General features: G+C 40.4%; 1 protein-coding gene across 1 annotated transcript in view; it reads right to left on the bottom strand.

Annotated features, from left to right (window-relative positions):
* Window positions 1-12,442, bottom strand: part of ripk4 (receptor-interacting serine-threonine kinase 4) — a 64,882-nt gene that overhangs the window by 24,357 nt on the left and 28,083 nt on the right. Inside the window, exons 2-3 of the mRNA XM_061963071.1 lie at window positions 10,472-10,763; window positions 4,349-4,497 (exon numbers count right to left, since the gene is read on the bottom strand). Coding sequence (XP_061819055.1) covers window positions 4,349-4,497; window positions 10,472-10,763 — 441 coding nt within the window. The remainder of the gene's footprint in view (window positions 1-4,348; window positions 4,498-10,471; window positions 10,764-12,442) is intronic.

A 12,442-nucleotide genomic window follows, 5' to 3' on the forward strand; every position in this document is an offset into this window, starting at 1 on the left:
GGATGTCGTTGTGGCTTGTGCAGCCCTTTGAGACACTTGTGATTTAGGGCTATATAAATAAAGATTGATTGATATCAGCAACCTATCATTTCAAACAGGCAAATTCCGAAATAAAATGAAAATAGTAAAAGTCATACCAACTTTTACAATTGGAGACAAACATCAGTTTACAAACTACAGACCTGTTTCTCTACTTCCACAATTTTCTAAAAGTATTTAAAATCTGTTTAACATCAGATTGGACAAATGTATGAATAAAAATGAAACACTCACAGACATCCAATACGGATACAGAGCCAACATCTCAACATCAATGGCATTAATCGAAAATAACAGAAGAGATCACCAATGCAATGGATACCAAAAAATGTGCTGCTGCAGTGTTTATGGATTTAACAAAAGCATTTGACATAATCAATCACAATACCTTAATAAACAAATTAGAACGGTATGGCATCATAGGGATGGTCTTGAACTGGGTTAGAAGCTACTTAACCAACAGGAAGCAAAATGTGAAGATAGGCGAACACACGTCTACAGAGCTGAACATATCTTGTGGCGTACTTCAGGGATCAATACTTGGACCAAAATTGTTCAATCTTTACATAAACAACATTTGTAAAGTTACAAAGGACTTAAAGTTGGTATTATTTGCAGATGATACAACTGTGTTTTGTTCAGGAGAGAACACACAGAAGCTAATACAAATAAACAAATGGAAAAGAAGGTTTGACAAAAAGAGACTATCTTTGAATCTCAGTAAAACTAAAATAATGCTATTCGGTAACAGTAGAAGGGAAAGTCAAACATAAATACAAATAGACGGAGTAGACATTAAAAAGGTAAAATAAAACACATTTTCGGATGTAATAATAGATGATTAAATGAACTGGAAACCTCATGTAAAAATATACAACATAAAGTAGCAAGAAACACGTCAATAATGAAGAAAGCAAAATATGTTCTTGACCAAAAATCACTTTATGTTCTTTACTGCTCGCTAGTGTTACCATATCTGAGTTAACCGTGTTACAAATAAGATCAATTAGAATAGTACATAATGTTGGATATACATAACATTAAAACCCTATATTTATTGAATCACAAATATTGAAATTCAACGACTTGGTGCATTTGCAAACAGCTAAATTATGCACAAAGCAAACTATAACCTGCTACCCAAGAATGTTCAACAATTATTCTCAACAAAAGAAGAGAAATACAACTTTAGAGGAAAATCTCATTTTAAATATTTCTATGCACGTACAACACTCAAAACCTTTAGCATATCCGTTTGTGGAATTAAATTATGGAATGGATTAACCAAAGAAATCTAACAAAGCACCAATATGATTTTGTTTAAGAGATTGTTTAAACTACAAGTGTTCACAAAGTACAAAGAAGAACAAATATGATGAACATCTTTTTTTAGATGATTATTTATGTATTTAATATTTGTTTACTTACTTGTGGTATATTATTTATTTATTGTTTATTTATTCACTGTTCTGTTACAAACAGACAAGGAAATGGGATAAAATTGCTATGATATGAAAAGGGGTAGAATTAAATAAACTCTGCTTCTTCCTACTCTTTTTCGGATGTGCTGAAATGAAAAAACAAGAAATATGTGATGCTTTACATTGTATCGTATGCATCTTCGAAATAAACTGAAACTGAAAAAAATCTAATTCCATATTGGTCAGGCTCTGATACACAGTTTAGAACTGTCTTCGACTAAGGATTTTTGTAGCCGAAACTGATTCATTAGATTTTGCACATTGTACACAATCAGGCTTTTTTTTGTTTTTGTTTTTTTCAAAGAGAGAAACAAACAGATGGTGATGAAATGTAGTAGTGTACACTGACTGGTCACTAGGTTTATGTTACATGGATGTAGATTTTTTCCAAGATGGTGCTACTGAGGTGGCAGCTGGTTGCAGCAGCTCCGTGCTCTTTTATGTCCTTTTTTGTGTTCTTGAATGTTTCCCTCTTGTTTCATGTGTTTTTTGCCTATTGGTTTAATTAAGGCCCTTCAGAACTGCACAACGAGCAGTGACACTTTTGTGACTTTTGCACTACTTTTAATACTTTATCGTGGACTTTTTGGATCTTCCTCAGGTGAGCGTTTAACTTTTTAGGGCTCGGTCGCTTGCACTGAAGACCAGTTGCTGGCTCTCTTCCACATGTGGAGATTCCAGTGGAAATTCGGAAGAAAAGACTGGGCTGCTGGGCTGGCGTTGAGTGTCGTGAGAGAAACCGGAGGTTTGGACTGCATTTACCATCGGATGTCTTTGGGGATGTTTGTGCTCTCTCCAGCAGGATGGAAGAGCTGGCGGCGCTGAAGCGAAAGAATGAAGAGAGCGGCATCGTGTGTTTGGTCTCCCTGGACAGATTCACGCTCATCCGTGGGGACCGGACTTTGGCTGAGAGCTAGTGGGCAGCCCAGGACGGAGTCAGCTCTTTTGGTCACTTTATTGGGTCTGCTCCTGTCTCTGGCCCTGCTGCTCCCACCCCAGCAGATGGCAAGCGTATGTGCACAATATGTATTATCTATTACTCATTTTTAGTTTTTAATTGCGTTCTATTTTTGTTGCTGTATGTAAAAATGGCTCCGCTAAAGTGGCAGCTGGTTGCTGCAACATTGTGTTTTTGAATGTTTCCCTCTTGTTTTCATGTGTTTTTTACCTTTTGGTTCAAACCCCTTTGGAACTTCACAGCGAAGTGTGGCACTTTTGTGACTTTCGAGCTACTTTTAATACTTTTTGTTGGCCTTTTTGAATTTGCACTGCAACCACATAATGTATGTTGGGATGAATTAAGTCCATCTTATCCTATGCTATCCTATCTGATCCTATCTAGCCGCTAGAGATGCGCGGATAGGCAATTTATCTCATCCGCAACCGCGTCAGAAAGTCGTCATCCATCCGCCATCCACCCGATGTAACGTTTGATCAGAACTGCATCCGCCCGCCATCCGCCCGTTGTTATATATCTAATATTAATGAAAAAAAAAAAAAAGGGTGAAAACTACGCGAATTGCACCTTGTGCAGACAAGATTTTTCGATCGGACACGGAGGAATTAGCGATGTAAAAAACCACGTTGGGACAAAAAAACACAAGTCTAATGCCGTTGCTAGCGATACAAGTGGAAAACTTTCAACGTTTTTCGTCGCCCAAACAGATTCTTTGGATGTGATAAATGCCGAAGTTTTATTTACGGAGGCAATAATTGAGCATGGACTTCCAATCGCACTGGCTGATCACATGGGACAGTTAATGTAATGCAACCTTTAAAAATCATTACGCGGTGATCGCGATCCCAAAAATAAACTTTTCTTGCATGATAATGTCCAGAAAATTTCGCTTTATATTACTATAGAGTCCTTTTAACGAATGAGTTTGATGGTTTATCACAAACCTTAAATGAAATTCCATGGCCACCGTCCTGCTCTCTATATCAACCAGGGTGAGCCCCACCCCTTTCGTGAGCGCACTGCGCGTGGAGTGACCCCTGTTACGCGCCCCCGGCAACAGGGGTGGCAAGCAGGTAAGCTGCGCGGGGGGAGCGCGCGGAGTGACCCATGTTACGAGCCCCCGGCCACGGGGGTGGCGGGCAGGTAAGCTGCTTACCTGCTGCGCGTGACGCCGGCCGCGGCGAAAGCGGACGAGGCGGGGTGTCGGTGCGGTGGGCGCGGTAGTGACCCTGGACGTGTGTCGGGCCCTTCTCGCGGATCGCCTCAGCTACGGCTCCCGGTGGGGCCCTCTCGGGGGAAGGGGCCTCGGTCCCGGACCCCGGCGAGGCGTCCCTTCTCCGCTCCGTAAAAGTGTCCTTCTCTTTTCTTTTTTTTTCTTCTGTTGTGGCATATGCAGCAGGTGCCTGCTCGTTTTTCGTATGTGGGTAACAACATTTAACTATGTATATATATTTCCCAATTGGTTTAACTGCCACCCGCAAAAAAAAAAAAAAAAAAAAAATCTAATTAATCCGCCCGACCCGACCCGCGAGCGGATAAAATCTTATTTTTTTTAATTTCATCCGCCCGATCCGCGGATAATCCGCGGACTCCGCGGTTGTGTCCGCAAACCGCGCATCTCTACTAGCCGCTATAAGGGGATTCTTCTGAAATTAATTAAAGAAACCTATAGAAGGAATAGAGTCAGTCATTAAAGTGAACAAAAAAACAGATCTCATTTGTGACCTCAAAAAAAGGCTAAAACCACTGATAAATAAACACGGTAGAAAACTGTCTGTCTTCCTATTTTTTTGTCCCTCAAATACCACACTATGACAGATTGTGAAATCAGGGGCACCTTTAAAAAGGTCAAACAAACAACTACTCTAACCTGTATACATCATGTTTGGTGTCCGACACTCGGTCCTTCTCAATGATGCTCTCAGGTGGCAGGTAAGCGATGGTCCCGCAGAAGCCGTCTCTACTGATGTCATCGGCCCGTGATAGGCCATTCCAGCGCGCCAGGCCAAAATCTGATATCTGAGACACAACGAGAGAGACAATAAAAACCTCAAACAGAAAGTCCTGAGTCTCTGAGTATCTTTGAGACTGGTGACTAACGAGTGTGGCAGGGAGGATCGAGTCCGTGTCCCAGCATGCAGCAGAGGCCCTGCAGAGCACACCCACACAGTCCCATGCAGCTTGTAAAGGAACTACCATACATGACTCTTGTAGAGACAAGCCTGGCTGAGGTGTTTACATGCTGCTATTACACTTTAATGGAAGCTTCCCACCCACTGCATTCATGTCTGTGAGCTGTTGCTGGGACTAAAAGAAGTCTGCTAGAAGCAAAGTCACTTTAAACAGAAATAATACTGCTGGGATTAAACCTTATAACAGTACTTCTTGGGCATTACAGCAAGGTGAAAGTGCTGGTTAAGACAATGATAAGTTTCCTTACTCATGTATATCTTTATATTTCATCGTTACCTTCTTTAATATGGTACTTCCTTTAATCTAATCTTGGTGTCAGCAATACAAATGTTGTGTTGACTGGAAACAAACATGTTTTTATACTTTGTGTGTACAGTACTCAGAGTAAGGATGTGCCCATTTTTTGTGAAAAAGATTTCATAAACCACAAAAAAATGATGCCGCCTTGCTGATACTTTATTTTATTTTTGGCGATAGCAGCTAACTGTCTATGTTCATACACAGTGTGGAGCCACTTCCTTAAGTAAATAATACTCAACTCCATTGCGGAAAATAAACGACATGTTTTACAAGTATTATTATCACTGGAGGACAAGGCTAAATATGTTACATGGTATGTTACATATGTTACAAGCAGAAGCAAACAGGAAAGCATGCTAATCTCTATGCTAGCAACTCAGCTAGCTTGAAACAAGAGAAGAAGTAAGTGTTAAGTAAAGTTTAAGAAGTGTAGATGGAAGGGCATTTCCGCAGAAAGTAAGCCGATATTAACAGGAAATGAAAAGGCTCGCCGTGGAATTTACAATTACGGTAGCACAATTAGCCCCGAACGGGCTAACATCACGACTAACGTGTTACACGTCCGATTCGCCCAGCGACTCTCTGTCGGAGTATCAGCGCCACAGTTTTGTATTGTTGCTTGGTCCTTCGGCGGAGTGCTTCGGAAGCTACCGGAGGGTAGGGAGGGAGGGAGGGAGAGTCTTGTGGAAAAGCGGGGGTTGAGGTGGGCGGGGTTGGGGGGAGGCGGGGTTTGGGGGTAGCGGGGGTGTATATTGTAGCCAGGAAGAGTTAGGGCTGCAAAGTATTCTGGGTATTTGTTCTGTCGTGTTTATGTTGTGTTACGGTGCGGATGTTCTCCCGAAATGTGTTTGTCATTCTTGTTTGGTGTGGGTTCACAGTGTGGCGCATATTTGTAACAGTGTTAAAGTTGTTTATACGGCCACCCTCAGTGTGACTTGTATGGCTGTAGAAGCCGCATACAACATGTGACTGGGCCGGCACGCTGTGTACGGAGAAAAAGACGGCGCGACGACAGGTTGTAGAGGGCGCTAAAGGCAGTGCCATCACGGCACGCCCTCAATATTGTCGAGAGCCATATACCACACCGTGATTGGTAGATTCCTTCAGCTCCGCACACAATGCTGTCAAGCGCCATTCATTTGAAACTCGCGGGCCGCACTAACAATAAACTTTCATATTAAAGGTGGGGGCCGCAAAATAACGTCTCGTGGGCCCAAATTGTCCCGCGGGCCGCGTGTCTGAGACCCCTGATCTAACTTGTAAAATCCAGCGGTGTCATGTTTCGGTGCCCAGGTTGCGCGTGACGTCACTCTGTTTAAATTAACACTTATAAGTGGCGAGTACTTGCTAGCACTTAAGAAGACAACAGGCGATTTTGCAACCCATTAATGTTTCATGACAAAAACCCAAACATGCCAAATAGAAAACGCTCTAAAGTGTGGCTCGTATTTTCCACATGCGATGCCGATGCAGATTACGCTAGCAAAAATCCAGGCAAGCGGCATGAAAAAATTCCAATCTGAGGAAACACAGGATTTTTCTCATGGCTGAAGAGTGCAGCTAAGTTTGATGTACGGCTGCATCCCCTGCAATTGGCACCTTTAGCGACTCGGCTAAAGCCAACAACACGTGGGAAGAAATGGCGTTAACATTTGGTGACGATAACAGCGACATCATCATCCTCAACGTTTGCTCCAGGTAAAAAGCCTACTGTATAAGAATATGTTAGCTTTTCTTTTTAACTTGCAAGAGCTTAACTTGCATAATCAGCTCGGTTCCTCTTACTGTACTTTGTAATGTAAATGTAAAGTTTTTGCTTCTCTTTCATTTGTAGTTCAATACTTTTGAAAAAAAAAAAAGGTCTTTATTTTTACTCCATACTCTTTTGCTCATTTGTTTTGTAACTTAATTGCCTCCATGGACCCCCAGCACATATTTTCCAGATGAAAAAAGAAAGGTGTTCATTGAGCCGGGTTTTATTTGGTGCAATACTAAGAAAATAACACTGCATTGTGGTAGTTACGTGTTTTTATGTTGAAGACATTTGCAAAACCATTGCAAACATTTTACTATACAAATAATTGGATATTGTTTTGATTCAAATGTGAACGGTACCCATCCCTATTTGTCAGAGATGTTTTGTAATGTTTTTTGTGATATTTGCACCTAAATATGTTAAATACGTGGTTTATTTTGGATAAGCCCTCCATTTATGCTAGTACCGTACATCAGTTGAGGAATATGGGGACAGAGGGGATTCTGGCTGGCTGAAATATTGTGTAAATCACTTCATAACATGTTCTGGTCGAGTCCTCAATTACAAAATAATTAGCAGGCTGAATATAACATTTTATTGATTAATAGAGAAGGTTAAACATTGTCATGCAGCAATATGAAGACCATTAACTTCTACAACAGGTAATGTACAGAATATCAGACGTATTTATTCAGGTAGAAATATCACAGATTACAGCTGGGATAGGCTCCAACCCCCCCGCGTCCCCAAAAGGGACAAGCAGTAGAAAATGGATGGATGGATACTACCAAAAATCTTCGACAATCAAAGCATGATCACACCAATCCACATTTTGTGTTATTTATGCGTGAAACTGTTATTTAAACATGGACGTGTAGCTCCTCCTCTGAATGCAAGTGTTCCTAAAGCAGAAATACAAATTCTGTGTTTCTACAAAATCTGCCAAGACACCAAAAATTAAATATATATGGGATTAATCGCAATTAGGGCTTCACGGTGGCAGAGGGGTTAGTGCATCTGCCTCACAATACGAAGGTCCTGAGTAGTCTTGGGTTCAATCCCGGGCTCGGGATCTTTCTGTGTGGAGTTTGCATGTCCTCCCCGTGACTGCGTGGGTTCCCTCCGGGTACTCCGGCTTCCTCCCACCTCCAAAGACATGCACCTGGGGATAAGTTGATTGGCAACACTAAATTGGCCCTAGTGCGTGGATGTGAGTGTGAATGTTGTCTGTCTATCTGCGTTGGCCCTGCGATGAGGTGGCGACTTGTCCAGGGTGTACCCCGCCTTCCGCCCGATTGTAGCTGAGATAGGCTCCAGCGCCCCCCGCGACCCCAAAAGGGAATAAGCGGTAGAAAATGGATGGATGAATGGATTAATCGCAATTAATTTTGAGTTAACTATGAACAATGCAAATAATCACGATTAAATATTTCAATTGTTTGACAGCCCTAATTATATTACATTAATTTGTTTTCACGTAAAAAAATCCCAAATTTCAAGGTGTGGCGACAATGACATTACCTTGGCACTGGGCCACATTCAATAACATTAAGGGGTAACCATGTATTGTATGAAATTATATTCTTTATATTATTGGTTCTCAAACTTTTTTCACCAAGCACCATCTCAGAAAAATGTGGCTCTCCAAGTACCACCATAACAACCACCATTTAAATACAGTAGCGCAGTAGGTCTAAACATTATTTAAAAACAAGGCAGAGGTTTTATTTGACAAATATATTTAATATTTTTGGCCACCTTAAATACAGTTTCAACAATAATACTGTGTTTGACCAGAGGAAAATAAAACACTGTACTTTAATCAAGTGATTATTTGGCGTACCATGGAGCCCGTGTACCACTAGTGGTACATGGAGAATCACTGCTTTATATAGTCTATTATTTAAGCACTATTGGCCATAATTAATTTGAAAAACATGTCAAATATCATAAACATGTTCTTTTCTGCTTTATTTTATTAATCTGAATCCCCAGCTGGTTGCGCACCTGATAGACCCTGTAATGGAGTTGCTACTCGGCAAAAGTAGAAGAGGAAGTTGAAGAGAAAGGTATTTCAAGTTCATTTGTGCATTCCGTTGTTCAAGCCTGTGAAAATTTAACATTAATACCAACAGTAATGTCTAACTTTATGCCGTGTGCGTCTTCAAACCTCTATTTACATATCTCTGTGTGGGAAAAGCGTGCGTGGGTTTTCCCCGGGTACTCCGGCTTCCTTCAGCATCCCAAAAACATGCATGTTAGCTTCACTGGAAGTATCTAAATTGCCCATAAGTGTGCATGTGAGTGTGAATGAGTGTTTGTCTATCCTGTATGTGCCCTGCTAATTTTTGTTAGCCTGTCGATGAGCTGGTCCATTATGCATTACGCTGGCGGCATTAGAGCAGACCTTGCTCTTGTATAATTGTATTGCTATAACATGGTTCTAAATCAGTGGTTCTTAACCTTGATGGAGGTACAGAACCCCACCAGTTTCATATGCGCATTTACCGAACCCTTCTTTAGTGAAAAATAAAATGTCTTTTTTATTTCAAATTCAAGACAAAGGTATATGTTTTTGGTAACACTTTAGTATGGGGAACATATTCTAAGTAACAAAGACTTAATTTAGCGTTATTTGGTTAGGGTTAGGGGGTTAGGGCCAGGGTTAGAGTTATACTAAGGCCATGCCGAATAAGGCATTAATAAGTACTTAATAATGACTAGTTAAGAGCCAATATGTTACTAATTTGCATGTTAATAAGCAACTAATTAATGGTGAATATGTTCCCCATACTAAAGTGTTACCATGTTTTATTACTGGTGCGCAAAATGAACCGTGCATGAACATCACCTTGTTCAAAGAACAAAACCAACACAGTGCATAAACTCACAACAAATTACACACCTGCAAATCAGTGTGACTTCTGCTGTTGCCGTATCCGTAATACGCCGATAGGGAGAAGTTTTTATTTACACGATGAGTCGGGTGTGTCTTGACCTCCGCCGAACCCCTGAGCCTGACTCACCGAACCCCTAGGGTTCCATCGAACCCAGGTAAAGAACCACTGTTCTAAATGTATCTGCACTTCATGTGTGTATTGATGTACTTTGCTTTGTGTGCTTAGTTTTACAGTGACTTCATTCTGGAGAATATCAATAAACCACCTCAAGTATTTTCATCGCTAATTCAAAGGACTGTTTTCATATTTGGCAAACAAAATTCCAACATTCAGGGAGGGCAGAATATAGTGCAGCCTGTGTTACATTTTACAATAAGCAGCAAAAATTTTATAATAGAGCACAATGGTATAAGAAAAAATATACAGTATGTTAATACTAATAACACAGATGTGTTTTTAAATAGACATATGGCATTTGTTTAGTCTATTTTTTTTTATATATGCATCATCACCAATTAAATTATTCATGACGTCCTATATATGAAGATGCCATATTGACCACGCCCTTACCGCCACATATATAAGCAATCTGAAGGAAACTCTTGGCCATATTGAATTTTGCAATATGCTTTCCTCTCATATGCATTTATTGTACAAATTAAAGATCAAGGGTTCTGTCCTGCTTTTTAAAATGCTATTTGCTTCCATTGAGGCACAGTAAGTTTCATTAAATAAAATGCTTTTTCGTGAATCTGCAATCTTCTCCTCTTGGCTGACATGCAAGGATTCCTGCGACCATGCCTACTCTGTTGTGATCAACCATGGGTGGAAGGTGGAGGCTTACCTTGACGTGATAGTGTGCATCTAGCAGGATGTTGGCAGGCTTCAGGTCCAGGTGGAGCAGCGGTGGGTTCATGCAGTGCAAGAAGTTCATCCCCACAGCCGTCTCGTGGATGATGCGGAAGCGCAGCTCCCAAGGCAACGGCTCAGTGGCCAGCAGGGTTTCCAGCGAGCCGGTCTCCATGTACTCCATGACCAAGCCTTGAGGGTCCTCACAAATTCCATAGACTGGCAGAATGTAGCGGAATTTGGCTGCCTCCATTTTTTTGGCCTCCTCCAGCAGCTCCAACCGTTCTCTGGGCGAAAAAAAGGAATTGATCAGTTTTATTGACTTAAGTGGACATACAGTTTTAATTGAGTAAATTAATTCTTGTTGGGTTATTCAAATCTAACGACCTTCAAACTGTTTGATGCCCAAAGCAAAACAGGAACCTTGCAAGCCTTCTCTCCATCTATTGCCCACAAATAAACTTCTTTCATCCTAAAATTGTATCGCCTCAACATGTTTTTGTCGTTAGCAATCAAATTGCAGAGCGATTGAATTTAGATTTGAGGTGAAATGGGGTGCACTGCTGAGCCGCAACGAGCATGTATATAACATTTTTTGATACAATGATAAAATACCGTATTTTTCGGAGTAAAAGTCGCTCCGGAGTATAAGTCGCACCGGCCGAAAATGCATAATAAAGAAGGAAAAAACATATATAAGGCGCACTGGAGTATAAGTCGCATTTTTGGGGGAAATTTATTTGATAAAACCCAACACCAAGAATAGACATTTGAAAGGCAATTTAAAATAAATAAAGAATAGTGAACAACAGGCTGAATAAGTGTACGTTATATGACGCATAAATAACCAACTGAGAACGTGCCTGGTAGGTTAACGTAACATATTATTTGGTAAGAGTCATTCAAATAACTATAACATATAGAACATGCTATACGTTTACCAAACAATCTGTCACTCCTAATCGCTAAATCCCATGAAATCTTATACGTCTAGTCTCTTATGTGAATGAGCTAAATAATATTATTTGATATTTTACGGTAATGTGTTAATAATTTCACACATAAGTCGCTCCTGAGTATAAGTCGCACCCCCAGCCAAACTATGAAAAAAACTGCGACTTATAGTCTGAAAATTACGGTATATATATATTTAAACAAAATATAGTGTTTAGTTGTAAGAGAAAGTCGACTGAACAATGCTGATGACGAGTGGGGGGGGGGGAGGTCCTGTACTTACCCAGCATGATAGGACTGAGTTTGCGTGCCATTCCCATTGATAAATCATAAATATACAACTGCACACTATATCGTGTAGAATTGTTTTCCATAATGTAATCTCCTTGTTGAATAGCTCTGGTTTGACTGGTAATCAAATCCATCAATCAATCCACACATCAACAGGATGCCTTTAAGGGCAATTTTCCAGCCCAACAGTGGCTAGTTTTGCTTCAAATCGATGTTTGGCATTAGCACCCAACTAGTGGAAATAATTAAAAAATACATGGCGGCATACAAAATAACACAGACATGGCAGAAAATGTTACATTTTGAAACCGATAATTTCCGATATTACATTTTAAAGCATTTATCGGCCGATAATATCGGCAGTCCGATACTATCGGACATCTCTAACTAAAAGCTCTATTGTCGGCCAAATGAATGTAATTTAAATCGGATTGCACAACCCTAATATCCGATATTAATATGTGATAATGTTCAACATTTTTTTTTTCGATACCGATATCAACCAGCAGACTAATTTCATGTGACTTGTGGTGTAAAATGAACACATTACTCCTAATTGTAAGACATTTTGCATGTGACCATGCTTGCTTTAACTAAACAAATACAAAGCTAACGTCATGCTTATTTGTTTGGGTAGCACATCAGAAAAGTTGGTAAAACAACCTTAAATGGCTCTGATCCTGCTGACTTTATTTTAAGTTGATTCCTTGCTATATTTTTT

Source organism: Nerophis lumbriciformis, linkage group LG09 (assembly GCF_033978685.3).
Source record: "Nerophis lumbriciformis linkage group LG09, RoL_Nlum_v2.1, whole genome shotgun sequence".
Lineage (NCBI taxonomy): Eukaryota > Metazoa > Chordata > Actinopteri > Syngnathiformes > Syngnathidae > Nerophis > Nerophis lumbriciformis.